This window comes from Diabrotica undecimpunctata, chromosome 1 (assembly GCF_040954645.1).
Source record: "Diabrotica undecimpunctata isolate CICGRU chromosome 1, icDiaUnde3, whole genome shotgun sequence".
Taxonomy (NCBI): domain Eukaryota; kingdom Metazoa; phylum Arthropoda; class Insecta; order Coleoptera; family Chrysomelidae; genus Diabrotica; species Diabrotica undecimpunctata.
The window spans coordinates 42,469,922-42,485,629 of NC_092803.1; the positions used below are offsets into that span (position 1 = coordinate 42,469,922).

Below are 15,708 nucleotides of genomic sequence, written 5' to 3' on the forward strand. Positions count from 1 at the left end.
TGCGTTAATACATCGTCACTTTTGTTTTGTTGAGGAACCAAGTATTTCTTTTCTTGTCTGATAGCCTGATCAGCATTTGCCTTTCCATGGCTCTTTGGGTCTTTGCTATTTTTTCCATGTTTTCCTTTGTAAACGTCCCAGTTTGAGAACCGTAGGTGAGAACAGAAAGTATAAATTGGTTGAAGACTCTTGTTTTTAAATATTGGGGGTATTTTCTATTTTTGGTATATAGGAAAGTTTTCCAAAGGATACCCAAGCCAACCGTATCCTTCTCTTTATTTCTCCGGTCTGATTTTCTCTATTTAATTTAACTAGTTGTCCCAAATATACATATTCTTTTACTTGTTCTATGGTTGTTTGTGCAATTGTAATTATTAATTCTTCTTGTTGGTTGGTCATAATTTTTGTTTTAATATAATTCATTTGTAGACCTATTTTTGTTGATTCGCTTTTTAATTCATCCATCATATTTTGTAATTCTTCCCTTTTATCTGTTATTAATACAATGTCGTCTGCATATCTCAAGTGATTTAAGTATTGGCCTTCTTCTTCATGTGCCGAGCTCGATTATGGAACTTTGGCTATCAAATTGGCTATAGTAATTTTGTTCACGGCAGCTTGGAAAAGAGATGCAGATAATCTGTTAAACCAATCTCTCAGGTTTCTAAGCCATGACGTTCTTCTTCGACCTGGCCCGCTTCTTCCGTCTACCTTGCCTTGTATTATTAAATCGAGTAGATTATACCTCTCTGCGTGGCGCATAACATGGCCAAAATATTCAAGCTTGCGATTTTTAACTGTTTTGACGACTTCCGTAACTTTTCCCATCCGATGCAAAACAACTTCGTTACGCACTCTATCCACCCAACTTATTCGTAGGATTCTCCGATACACCCAGATTTCAAAGGCTTCCAGTTTCTTGAGAAGTGTGTCCGTCAAAGTCCAACCTTCGACACCATACAAAAGAGCAGAAAACACATAACAAGTATTGGCCATTTATGTTAATATCCCGTTTTTCCCATTGTAATTTCCTCATAACGTCTTTCAAAGCTTGATTGAATAATTTGGGTGATATAGTGTCACTTTGTCTGACTCCTCGCCGTATCTTATTGGGCTCCGTTTGTTCAACTATTTTAATGGATGTTATTGCTTGATCATATATATTGGAAATTAAGTCCGTATATCTATAGTCTATTCTTCCATTTTGTAAAGACTTCTTTACTGCCCAATGTTCCACCTTATCGAATGCTTTTTCAAAGTCTACAAATGCCATATACATTGGGATTTAATATTCGTTGGCCTTTTCAATTAATATTTTTATCCTAAGCAGATGGTCGCTCGTACTGAATCCTTTTCTAAAACCAGCTTGCTCTCTTGACTGGTAATTATCTAACTTAGTTGTTAATCTGTTTGTTAGTAGTTTAGTTAACAGTTTTTTCCAGGTTCTGCTCTAAGCACTTCATGTTTCTATTTTTTTTTCAATTGTTTTTTCTATCTTTTCTTCCTGCCTCTCCGTTGATATTTTTTCTAATAGTTTTGTTTATTTCTTTGTATTCCATTTTATTTCTGCCTCCTTGTTCTAGTAATGTTCTTCTTGTGTTTATAAGAATCTTTGTTTCCTGGGATATGAAACTTTCTTTTTTTGTTGTTGTCTGTGCTTTTTTCTTTACCCACTTTCATTAGAGTTTCAATAAATATCATGGTCATTTCATCGATATGTTTGTGTTCTATATCTTCCTTGGTCGGCAATATTTGCTTTATTCTCTCTTCGTACGTTTGTGTTTCTTGTTTTAGTTTTTCCATGTCTAAGTTCTGAATATTTTCCATTTTCTTCCTTGTTTCAAATCTACTATCAATGATCAGCTTGGCAGAAGCGATTTAGGGCTGTTACGAAAGAATATAATCAATTTCGTTTTTAGTTTCACCATTGGGACTAATCCATGTCCATTTTCTTTGGGGTTTTTTCTTAAAGAATGTATTCATTGCATATAGTTGCTTCTCCTCCAAGTAATTCATCAATGTGTGTCCTCTATCATTTCTTTTGTCGTATCCATGGGGTCCTACTTTGTCTTCTTCTCTATATAGTTGTACTCGTATTTTGGCATTGAAGTCCCCGATTATTAGCGTTAATTTTGATTTCTTCTCTTCTATAGCTGTTGTTATGTCTTCGTAAAATGTTCAATATCTTCATCGCTGTAGGTACTTGTTGGAGCGTACACCTGTATGATTTTTAAGGGCGTTCTTTTTAATTTAAGCATCGTGTAGGCTCCTCTATCTGATATGTCCTTGGTAGATTGTATGTGTTTAACCAATTTTTTATTTATTATAAATCCTACTCCATTGTTGGTGTTTTCTTAATTACCTTTATAGTATAGAAAATTTCCTGATTTTAGCTGCATTTTTTGTTCTCCTTTTCTTCTTACTTCGGATATGCCGATAATATCCCACTGTATTTTAGTCAGTTCTTCTTTTACTTCGTGAATTTTAGTTTCTTCGTTCATGGATCTGATGTTATACGTTCCTACATTTATTTTTGTCGAATATTTGCCTTTAGTACGTAGACTCTAACAAAAAATAATGAAAACATGTTTCGGATGTTTCGAAAGAAAAGTACTAAGACGAATCTATGGAGCAATTATGGAGCTTATTAGATACCTGGAATAAGAATATTTAGAGCTTTGATGACTTTAGAGCTATGGTGACATAATTAACAAAAATATCTAATGAAAAAATAAGACGATTAGAGACCTAATAACGTCGAAATACGTATAAGCGGATGGCAGTAGTCCTACAATAAAATTAAATCTCAAACGTCTTTCTGTTTCTGATTATTAATTTAATTTATATATAAATATTTATAATATTTATTTTAAAGTAAAAGTGTGAATTTTTCCAAATAAAAACAGTAAATCGGATTAATATGCCACAAGAATATGGATGCAGAATAAACATACTATAGTCCAATTTTACTAATTTTTTTTTATTTTTCAGAAACCTTACGGAAATGGCCAATTGCTGTAATGGCTGACAGAATATGTACCAAACCTTACACCATCCCAGCTGCAACACCAGAAGAAAAGCCGCTTCATATTGAAAAGAACACAGTTATTCTCTTTCCCGTATGGGCTATACATAGAGATCCGGCGTTCTACGCAAACCCAAAGAGGTTCGACCCTGAAAGATTCAACGACGAAAATAAGTCAAAAATCGACCCCTACACGTATCTTCCCTTCGGTATTGGTCCTAGGAACTGTATAGGATCTCGATTTGCTCTATTAGAAGCAAAAGTGGTGTTATTTTATCTTTTGTCCAATTTTATAATCGAACCTTCGGCAAAACTTACAGTACCACTGAAAATTTCTAGGAAGCAATTCAATGTAACAGCCGAGGGTGGTTTCTGGTTGAATTTAAAGAAGTTAAAGAAATAAAACGCACCGAGAGGTATATACGGTCCTACAATATAAACTGAGTTGCGTGTTTTAGCCGTTAGTAAATCGCTCTTTGCGCCGATTACTGCGTGTGATCTACAACAATTCATTTATTAAATTCTTTTATCTCACATCACTACTGCTTTTTAAATAATCGGAGCTACTGTTATTCAAAAATAAAAAAGAAATTTGGATATTGTGTAGGTCCAAAATTATTAAATCTGTTTAAAAATACTACCTTCGTATTAAATAATTGTATTTATTTATCACTGTAAATTCTCATAAGATACTCAGTGACTTTTGCGAGGACGCCTATGATGAAGTGGGAAGTATATATTCCACGGCATGACATAAACACGTTTTTTAATTGCATATATTGAGCAGTCTTTGGATATGTATATATAGCACTAATTATTAATTATTAATAAATTTTCTAGGTGCGCATACTATATTTTTATTTATGTGAAGATGGTCTTTTAAAGTCCACGTATCACATATATTACAAACATGAAATGGAAATGTATTTAAATGTTTAAGTTAAGGTTAATATTATGATGTTTAGGGTAAATGTTATGATTTTGTACCTAATAGTTAAGAATTAATGTTGTTATTACGATTTTTTGCATTTATAAATTAGAATAAAACCTATTTTTCAAATGTTGTTTTAATTTCTCGTAAATATGATAAATAATATTTTATTAAAACCATACACCTGATTTTTCAATACACCTGATTATGCTGTTAGGTTGGAAACAGGAAGAGTCAAGATTTCTTTTACTATTTTCCAACTCACTTTAAATTGGCTCATCAAGCTATCGGAAATGCACGATTTAAAACTTCATCTTATTTATTTTCTGCGTCAGCTTCAAATTAATTAAATACATTATTTAGTAAATAAGAATAGATACACCTGGGTCTTACAGGTTAAGCAATATTTTAAAATATTAGGCTATGAATTCTCTTGGGAGACTTGACTGTTAAAAAACAAGAAAAGCACATTAAAACAATATATGGATATGTTTCCCCAAGAAGACAACTATTACTATATAATGTTCTCAACTATTTACAAAGATTTATCCATAGATACCATAGCAGCAATATCTAGAATTTTAAATTCCCATAAAATATGTACATTCGTAGCATGGTGCAACTTAGAACATCTAATAGCTATGTTAAAATTCACCTATGATGGTAGAACATGTCATATTCGATCATCTGAAATTTTTATAATTTGCAGCACAAGCAAGTTGGAAACTCTTGGACATTTATTATTTGAATGTCCCATTCACAGTTCAATAAAGCAATTTAATATGACCCCCCTTACCCCCTTAACAATTGTACTGACTTTATTGGTTGTCTTAATGATGACAATATAACGTCTGTAAAAACAATGTCAATTTAAATTTGAAATATCATAAAACTCAAATTTTGTTTTTAAAATGAATAAGCATCAAAAATCGGTAAGACAGTTTCGAAACAAATTCAGATTTCTGCTTTAATCTGGAGCCTTCTAAAAATTGCAAGGCATAGCCAGACGTTGATAAAGATGTTAATAGAGACATGGGGAATCTAAAATTTGCATTCCACGACATGTCTCCTCAACTAGGCAGAAACCCTTAACGAATTTGTTTCTTGTACTCATACAGAGTAGATCCGAATAAAATGAAAAAGACAGAAAAGATTTGATTTCACGTACAAAGCGTCTATGTATCTGTTGATACGTATTTCGACTTAATAAGTCTCATCAGAACAGTTATTCACATGTGCCTAAATTATACCGGCCATTTATCGACACTAGTTTTATCATCAAAGGTATTTACCAAAACCTGAAGCGAAACAGATCCGTATTTAGGATAATCAAATGGTGATGAAACGGAATTTTATGTTACTGACAATAATGATGAATTATCCCAATCTACTTCACAACCACCTTTATCTTACTCAGCTGCAGCCAGTAAACAACAAGAACCAATCTATCCATCCAAACTGCAAGAAATAGTTTTTAATTCTCTCAATAATTAAAAACATATATTTTTTTTAAATTAAAATGTTTGGACATATCTAAATTTTCTGAAAATGAGCTTTGTTACTGGAGAATATTCCTTTATGCAAAAGAAGAGTTATGGTATGGCAACAAGATGGCACACCTCCACATAACAGAGGCATTGTAATCAATTATCTTAATACCTCATCTCCTAACAGATGGATTGGAACTAACTATTTTAGGATGGGGCTATTTAAAAAAAATCTTTTATAACGAAGAAGCTACAGATATACACGTTTTAATAACTAAAATTAGACAAGCGTGTACCCTATTTACGCTAGAAATGATACATGTGACATGGATACGTGAACTGATTAGACAGTTTGACACTTGTGGTAAAGCAGAAGTAGATCATTTTGAACTCTTTCTATAAAATTAATTCATATTTTGAATGTTATTGTTTATTGTTGAAAATTAAATTAAAAATTTATCTTCTTCTTCTTCACTGGCTGTACAACTCAGGGTGAGTCTTCGCAGCATCCACTATCGCCCTCCATCCTCTACGATCTTGCGCTTCTATTTCCCATTGTTGTACCCCAATTCTAGATAAATCGGTTTCAATATCATCCTTAAATCTTTTTCTCGGTCGGTCTACTGATCTTCTTCCATCTTGTCTTTCAAAAAACACTGTCTTTAACACTCTATCATCTTCTGAACGTACCACGGGACCTGCTCATCTTATTTGGTTTGCCTTGATATGTCTAACTATGTTTTCAGTTCCATACAAAGTCACCAATTCAGCATTGCGGCGTGTTCTCCTCTCCCCTGTGAATTCATCTATTTGAGGGCCAAATATTATTCTGAGAACCTTTCTTTCAAATACTAGAAGCTTATTGATTTCCCGCTGGTTGAGAGTCCATGTTTCACTGCCATATGTAATAATTGGGCGAATAATCGACTTGTGCAGTGTAAATTTAGATTTTCTTTTTAGCAGCTTCGATCTTAATATTCTTCATTTATTCGGAGACCCAGACTACCTGTTTCCTCCTCGAGCTGTGAAAACACCTCTCTCACGTCTCTTGTAGAATGCATGACTGCATCTATATCATCAGCAAAGGCCAGCAACAGTTTTGATCCTTGATCAGCAAATCCTCCTGTCAGCTCAGACGATATTTTACTTATTGCATATTCTAAAGCAAAATTAAACAGCAACGGTGACAAGGGGTCCCCCTGCCCAAGTTCTGAATTTATACCAAATGGCATCGATGTTCTGCTTCCTATCTTTACTTGCGCATATGAGTCTGTCACGCTCGTTTGCGTTAATTCAACTAATTATTTTCTTGGTATTCCCATTTCTAACATTGCTATCCACAATTTGCCTCTTTTATGAAATCATATGCTTGCTGGAAATCTATGAAAATTTGGTGCACATCGCGGTTGAATTCTCAGTTTTTCTCTAATATTTGTCGGATGGTAAATATCTGATCTATAGTTGACCTTCCAGCACGAAAGCCGCATTGGGAGTCTCTTTAGCAAGATAATTGATAGCACTTTATATGATGTGCTAATACGCGATATGCCTCTATAGTTTCCGAATTGTTTTCTGTTTTCTGTTGTTGCCATACTCTTAGAATGATGTCATAAAATTTTTGGTGTAAAAGCTTTCCTTATTTTTTTAACAACTCTCCATTTATGCCATCATTTCCTGGTGCTTTATGGTCTTTTAGAAACGCGATCGCATTTTTTACTTCCTCAAGTGTTGGTGCTGTTATTTCAATATCTGCAGAATGAAACATAATATCTGCTTCCTCCATCCCACTTTCAATATTTAGTAAATTCCGAAAGTATTCTTTCCATTGTTCGACGATTTCCGTTTCTATCATTATAAATTCACCTGCTTCATTTCTCATAGGCTGTGTTACTCCAACACTTGCTCCTTTTCTGACTGACTTCACTTCACTAAAGAATTTCCATATTTGATTCCTCTCGCCACTTCTGTCCATTTCCCGGATTTGCTGTTCTAGGTAGCTTCTCTTTTTTGTTTTGAATAGTCGCCTTGTTTGTAGTCTTGTTCTGATAAAATCTGCTTGTTCCAATCTGTGGGGTCTTCCAATCTGTGGGGAGTCTCTAGAATTTTCAATCTTGTTTCCATTTTTATTTCCAGAATTTCCCCGAATGTTTTGTCAAACCATTTCCGTTTTGGGCGAATCCTCTTTTTTCCAATGGTTTCCTTGGCTGCTTGTTCTATAACTGATGCTACTTGCTGCCATGCTTGTTCTAACTCTACATTATGCTCTTCCTCACCCAGCAATTAGAATCTGTTGCTTATTGCCACTTGATAATCAAGTTCTTTAAAAATTTATCCTACTTATTTAAATTAATACCCTCAGTGTGGTACACCGTTGAAGTTGGGATAAACAACCTTTTTATCTGACCTTACCATGACTGACCTGATGGACATGATTGATTGACTTGCTATTTAAAAAAAAAATATTGTATAATACACCACTGCGTTTATTTGAACAAAATTAGGTCCTTTTTGAATATTTGTTACCAAAAAATATTACATGTATTTCATTATTTTAATAAACTTGAATCGTTTCGGGGTAATACCAATCCTTAAAGACAAAAAATAGGTATTTAATAAACTTTGTTACCCTTCTCTTTATTGAGAAACAATCTCTTTTAGATCTAAACAATTGTGATATTTTCATCTAAGTAAAAAAGTCTATTTATTTATCTAACTTTGTATTTTAATAGAGATAATCTGTGCTATTTATCCAATTATGATCGTAAAAACATCATACAGCGTTTGTGCGAAGATTTTGGTTCGGACCATCAGTGCATCCTTGAACGTCCAGTCTGTGATGGGCCATACCTATCGTCGAAAATTAGTGTCGGATCAATTTGTATTATACTGTTTTTATGTTAAATAACCAGATATTTTTACATTGTTGTTATGTTAACCAGTGTTATAGTGGTCTGAATACTAAATATCAAGGTACTTTTTATATAATATTAAATATCTGGTGATTGATTGCTTAAAATAATGACCTTTCAGGCTATTATAAATTACAGTATTTTTAAAGGAATATTAAAAATGAACTAATTCTATAGTTTTTCTTAATAAAAACAGTTAAAAGTACATTTTAGCAGTGCTCATCTTTTTCCAGTTTTTAATTTTCGTTTTAATATACCCATTTATTTTAAAGCTTTTTCTAGAATCATCATTTATTATATTCAAATTTTTTATTTTAAGTTGGTACTTTCTTAAAAAACTTCTTTGCGCTTTGCGAGTTTGACAAAAAACTTCTTGTTTTTCTTAGGATGCTAAGTTACTAAGAAACTTCGACGGCTATCATGCCTATAATATTCATATATTGATCTCAATATTGGGCTACGGGTAAAAATTAGTCTACTGTGAAATATGGAGAGTTTTTTACACCATATCGATTTCTTATTTAAAAGAGTTCGTTGATGTCCTATTTTTCGAAGAACTTCTTCGTTTCTGGTTCTACTGGTCCAGGGTATTTTGAGTATTTTTCGGTACGACTATGTCTCAAATTTATTGATTTTATTCATGTTATCGACATAAAAAGAAGTTTCACGTCCATAGAAAAATAAAGACCATACATAGCAACTCTATTGATTAGTTCCTCCAGGTCGTCAATATTTAAAGCTAGAATCAAAGTATCGTATATTGTTAATTATATCTCTTCTGATAATTCCTTTTCGATCTTTTAAAGCCTTCCTACATATATTCTCACAATATGTTAAAGAGATTGGCAAAGAGTATACACCCCTCTATACTTCGTCTTATACCCCATTCAATGCTGATTGGCTTAGGCTTAGATTCTTTGTTGTTTATACTAATAATGATTGTTTCTTTCCAGTAAAGTTTGGCAATAAGTTTGATATCTTTATAATCTAGCAGGATGCTAGGTAAGGCGTCATTAATACATGCCTTTTCAAAATCAACGAAGCACATTTATACAAGTTTTTGTACTTCTCAACATCGTTGAAGTTTTCCCATAGACAAAGTGCTTCTCTACTTTTAAGAAACCTCCCTAATCCAAGCTTCTCTTGACAAATTAAGTCCTCACATTTATTGTTAGTTCTTTTTAGAAGGATATACAACAGTATTTTAACGGCAGGGTTTATTAAACTAATGAGTCTATAATCGCTACATTTCTTAACGTTTGGTTTCTCAGGGAAAAAAATAAAGGTCGATTTTAACCAGTTCGATCGAATTTCACTGATATATATTTTATTGAATAGTACAGGCAGTTCTTTTATATTGTCATTATTTTATAATATTTTCCACTGGTTTTATTGTTTTTGACATGGCTTATGGTTTTTTATCTTTTAAGATTGATGGTTTTGAATTTAAAGTTAGCAATAATTCTCGATCATCCTTAAACAAGTTTTTAATGTAGTTTTCTAATTAGTTCATTACTTCGTCTGCCAAAAATAGTACATGACCTTCATTTTTCGTCAATGTTATGACGAATGTGCAATCTTAAGTGACCTTGTGCAATCCAGTAATTTTATTTTTTTACGTGTATTAAATTCGCCATGTTTTCGTTGTAATTCTTCTAGTTCCTTATATCTTTAAAGCATCCACAACTCTTTTTAAACTATGCTCTGGATTATTTATATTTTTAAGCTGTCTTCTTTTCTCTATTATTTCGATTATTTCATCTGCCATACACGCTTGTTTTTGATTCTGAGTGACTGTTACACTTTGCGATACTGTATTGATGATACCTCTCTTTATGTTATCCCATGCTTCTTCGACATGTATTCTTGTGTGATATTGTCTCGGATTTTGTTGTTCATTGTATATTCTAAGTTATGTTTAAACTTCTCTTGTTTTAGTTTTGGTCTATCATAATTATTCTTTTTAATGAAGGGCTTTGTAATTGTTTTTAGTTGAAGATTGATTCTAGATGAAAGCAAATTGTGGTAGATTATAGTAAAGTGACGATGACGTCATGCCCAGTTTAGTTCGGTCATTGCTGCTCTTGGCTCTTGCTAGTTGTATGCGTTTTCGAATTTCGGTTTCACAATTGCCTGTGTTGTTAACTAAAGCTCTAAGATATATCATAGTAGAGACTACCTCGTATCTCGCAATAGTTCGGGTTTCAGGAAACAGTTGGCGATCAATAGCCATGCTTTTGGTTTTTTTGTACTTAACTATGAGTCCAAAACTCTGCACATTATGAACTCTAAATAGATGTTAAATTATAAGGGAGATAAAATGCATCCTTGACGTACTCATCTTTATCATCATCAGTGGGTCGACAACCCTTTTTGGGTCTTGGCCTGTTCCAGGATTCTTCTCCATTCTGATCTGTTTCGTGCTTTTTTTCTCCAGTTTTTTATTTTTAAGGTTTTAATATCATTTTCTATTTGTTCTAAGTATCTCAGCTTCGGTCTTTCTCTTGTTCTTTTTCCTACTGGCATCTGTTTGAATATTTTGTTAGGTATTTCGCCTTCTTCCATTCTTTCTACATGTCCTATCCAACGCAGCCGTCCTATTTTAATGAACGTTATAATATCCGGATCCTGGTATATTTTGTATACCAGGTTCAGTTCAGAGTTGTAGTTTCTTCGCCATATTCCGTTTTCTTTTGTGCCCTTATATATGTGTTGCAAGATTTTTCTTTCGAAGGTGGCTATCAACGTTTCCTCTCTTTTAGTGAGTGTCCAGATTTCTGAGCCGTATGTGAGTACTGGTCTTATTAGGGTTTTATATATTTGGCATTTTGTTTTTCTTGCGACGTTATCTGATCTTACTTGCCTATTTAAGCAAATGTAAAACTTATTTGCAATAAATACTCGCCTCTTCACTTCCCCCGCAACGTTATTATCAGACGTGACTAGGGATCCCAAGTATATAAAGTTTTTTACTCCCTCAATGTTGTATTCTCCTATTGTTATATTTTGTGGCTTCCTTATGTCTGCGTTTTTACTTACCTGCATATATTTTGTTTTGGTCTGATTTATTTTAAGACCACTATTTTGTGCAGCTCGTTCTATTTGGTTGTATGCCTCTATCATTTCTCTTCTTGATCTTGCGATAATGTCAACATCATCTGCAAATGCTAATATTTGCACGCTTTTATTAATGATTTTTCCTCGTGTATTGACTGTTGTGTCCTTCAGTATTTTCTCGAGTACGATGTTGAACAAGATGCATGATAGAGCGTCTCCCTGGCGTAGTCCCTTTTTCACATCTATTGTTTCCATTAATTCATTTTGTATCCGGATTATACTTTCTACTTTTAGAGATTCTTTTATCGGTTTTATTAGTTGTGTTGGTATATTAAATTCTTTTATTGCTTTTATTAAGAATTCTGGGTTTATATTGTCATATGCGCTTTCAAAGTCTATGAAGAGATGATGTGTGTCGATGTTATATTCACTTGTTTTTTCGAGGATCTGTCGCAGAACAAATATCTGGTCTATTGTTGACTTCTGTCTACAGAAGCCACTTTGGTATTTGCCAACTATTTTTTCAGCGTGTGGTCTAAGTCTTTCATAAATGACGTAGGACATTATTTTGTATGCTGAATTCAGCAGCGTGATTCCACGGTAGTTTCCACATTCTAACTGATTTCCTTTTTTATATAATGGTACAATAATACCGCTATTCAACTCCGCTAGTAGCTGTTTATTCGACCATATCTTTGTTATCAATTCATGTATTGTTTTTTGGAGTGCGTCTCCTCCTTCCTTTAGTAACTCCGATGTTATTTGATCCGATCCCGGTTCTTTATTCTTCTTAAATTTGTCCTCTGCTGCTCTAATCTCGGCTATTGTTGGTGGAGTCTTTTCTCTGTTGTCTGTTTGGTCTAATGGTATGTCAGGGTTCGTCTCTCTCCGATCTTCTTCAAGCTTTTCCGTAAAATGTTGTGTTCATCTACTTAGTATCTCTTGCTGTTCTGTCAATATATTACCTTCCTTATCTCTACACATCGTTGTTCTCGGTTTGAAGTCTTTTCTGCTTTTGTTCAGTCTCTGATAAAATTTTCTTGTCTCCTGTTGATTTACTTAGTTCTTGTAGTTCTTGAAGTTCTTTGTTCATATATTCTTTCTTTTTTTTTTCGGTGAGTTTTCTTTTCTTCTTTGCGTAGTTGTTTATATTCTTCCTCTGCTTGTCGGGTTCTGTGCCCCTGTTGCATCAGTAAATATGCTCTGTTTTTTTTGTCTGTTGTAATCTGACATTCTTCGTCAAACCAGTCATTCGTTTTTTGTTCTTTTTTCTCTACCTTCTATGCCTAATACTTCTTTAGCTGCCTCTTTTATGATGTCTCTGCATTCTTCCCACTCCTTATTTATATTTTCATGTGTTATTCTGTTTTCGAGTTTGTTGTTTACCTTTTCTTTATACTCTTTATTTTTGTTTGTTTCTTTGAGTCCTTCTACTTTTTATCGTTCATGTTTAGAGCCTCTTTCCTTTTTGATGTTTGAAATTCTAGCCCTTACTCTACTTTCGACCAGGTAGTGATCAGAATCCGCATTTGCCCCTCTTCTGGTGCTGACGTTTATTATATTCGATTGGTGTCTCGAGTCTACAATGACATGATTTATCATATTTACCGTAAGTCCATCTGGGGATTTCCAGGTACCTTTGTGTATATCTTTGCGAGCGAAGAACGTGCTGGCAATCACCATGTTAAGTGATCTTGCTAGGTTTATTAACCTATTGCCATTGTCATTTGATTGCTTATGGAGACTGTGCCTACCTATTGTGGGTTGGAATTGCTGTTCTTTTCCAACTTTGGCGTTTAGATCTCCATAGATTATTTTTATACCATTTTTTGGGCATAACAGATATGTGGACTCTAATTCGTCATAAAACTCTTCTTTAATTTTCTCTTCTTTTTCTTCTGTCAGGACATGCGCATTAATTAAACTGTAGTTAAAGAAACGACCTTTAATTCTTAAAATGCATATTCTTGGACTAATAGCTCTGAAATCTCTTATAGTATGCTTTACTCTCTTGTTTACTATGAATCCTGTGCCCAAAACGTGATCTTTAGGATCGCAGCTGTAGAAAATCGTGTGGCTTCTTTTTTCCATTACATTGTTTCCAACCCATCTCATTTCTTGTATGGCAGTTATGTCTATTTTCAATTTTTGTCCAATCTATATAAGGTTCGAATATTCCAAGTCGCAACCCTCAAATCGTGTTCCTTTTTCTCGCACAGTCGTCGTTTGATCAGTCTGGCTGTTCTTCCTTGACCTCATGCTTTTTCTAGGAGAAGGCAGTTAACCTTCAGCCCAACCCCCTATTCGTCGGAGGACCAAGACTCCCTTCTTCGTCAGCCCTGACCCCACCTGACCCCACCTTCCACTGGGGGTTGGTTACCCAATCTCCAGTGGGGTTGCTCAGGTTACCGGCGTGTACCAACTTGGAGGTGAAGATAGGAATTGAGTAGGATAGGCTAAGTGATGCCAACAGGAGACGGCATCATGTATTGCGCCTCACTACCCCCTTTACACACCATCCTTGACGTACTCCCTTTTCCAAATTACATTTGTAAAGATAGGCATCGAATATATGCTAAGTTATTTTGAAACAGTTTGTTAATAAGGTGTTAATCAAGTGTTTAGGTAGACCTATTGTTGTCAGTATATTCCATAGTATGTCCCATCTAACATTATCAAAGGCCTTTGTATAATCAACAAAACATTTAAATACCCTAATATGATATTCTCTGGGTTTCTCTATGCTGTTTCTTAATATTGGTTAATATTGGTTAGTTGATACTGAAGGTAACTTGTAGTTTTGCTGTTGACCTAAAATAATTTTCTATTATTCTTAACTCTTTCTAATTCTTATTTTTAGTTATTTCCAACACGCTTCAAGTCGTCAGTCCATCTGTTTGGTGAGCGTTCCATTTTAGCGACGCGATGTTTATTCGTTTCGGATTTTATCTCTTAGAAAGACACCCAACATTTGGCACTCCATGGCCCTCTGAGACACGTAAATTTTATTCACTACTTTTTTTGTGAGTGTTGATGTTTCCACTCCATAAGTGAGGATAGGTAATACATATTGGTCAAAAATTTTCCTTTTGAGGCAGATGAATAGATCCGATTTAAATACATAGTTTAATTTATCAAACGCTACGTAGGCTAATTCAGATTCCAAGACTCTAAGAAAATCGGTAAAAGTAAGATCGAAGCTTTCGAAATGTGGATCTGCAATCTGTCAATTCTGGATGAGCTTAATATTACAGACATACTATTTAAAAGACCAAGAAGAAGATCTCCAATAAGATGTACAGACCAAATGAAGATTTTAGTGGGAAAATCCCTACATGAAGTCATATATCTGGCACAGGATCTCAGCCAAGGAAGGCAGGAAGCTAACGATATTTAGAATGTTACCACATCCTGACAAGTTTTTAAGAAATGAGGTGGAAGATTGTCTTCTTGTGGTGCTTTTTTGCTTTTAAAATTATTAAAGGCGTACCTAACTTCTTCTGTTTCTGCCAGATTATTATATTAATAGTTAAAAAGGAAGTGTGAATTTTTAAATACTTATATTGTTTTTTTTTGTTTATTTCTTTTAGTCATATTTAAAGAAACCAACGATGTTTCAATTAGTGCTAGTCCTCTCGGCTTTGGCTGTAATATTCTATTATTTTGCTATTAAACCCATGAGTTACTGGACGGAAAGGGGAATAAAACAGACGAAACCTGTATGGCTGCTTGGCGACAGTTGGGGTACCTTCCTGAAGATGCATAGTTTAGTGGACTTTGTCCAATATGTCTATAACCAAGTTCCGGATGTAAGGTACGATTTTTTTTCATTTGTACTTTTTTGTTATATAAATAATTAAAATATAAAATCAATAAATATGTTAAAATGATTCTATGAGCTCCTATCTTTCGCTATATTTGGAGTAGACCGAATTGAACAAAACTTAGAGCAACAACGATACATACCACAAAAGTTTTTGGGAACATCAACTAAAAAGGTTTTAATCAAATCCTGAAATACAAAGTATGTATTAAAAATAATATCAATAAGAAATGAATATATTTCTTCTCTTCTTAGAATATTTTATAAAAAATTTAATTAAAACTAATTTTTTTCACAAAAAAACATATACCCAAAAAAGTGGCTTGCATCTTTATTACATAAAACAATATTTTTAACACAAAAGATTGTAAAATCGGTATATTAACATACTAAAAAAATCATATATATGTAGTAACAAAAACTCCAAAAAAAGTAAAAACAAAAAATTTCTATTAGAGAATGATTTGTCCTCTATT

The 15,708-nt window shown here is 33.6% G+C and overlaps 2 protein-coding genes across 2 annotated transcripts in view; both read left to right on the forward strand.

The window, feature by feature from the left end:
• Positions 1 to 4,085, forward strand: part of LOC140441777 (uncharacterized) — a 58,766-nt gene extending 54,681 nt beyond the window's left edge. Inside the window, exon 13 of the mRNA XM_072532730.1 lies at positions 2,992 to 4,085. Within this exon, the coding sequence (XP_072388831.1) occupies positions 2,992 to 3,428 (437 nt within the window). The 3' untranslated portion in view covers positions 3,429 to 4,085. The remainder of the gene's footprint in view (positions 1 to 2,991) is intronic.
• A 4,161-nt stretch (positions 4,086 to 8,246) lies between these two features.
• LOC140441857 (uncharacterized) overlaps positions 8,247 to 15,708 on the forward strand; it is a 69,998-nt gene continuing 62,536 nt past the window's right edge. The window contains exons 1-2 of the mRNA XM_072532849.1: positions 8,247 to 8,413; positions 15,000 to 15,223. Coding sequence (XP_072388950.1) covers positions 15,021 to 15,223 — 203 coding nt within the window. The 5' untranslated portion in view covers positions 8,247 to 8,413; positions 15,000 to 15,020. The remainder of the gene's footprint in view (positions 8,414 to 14,999; positions 15,224 to 15,708) is intronic.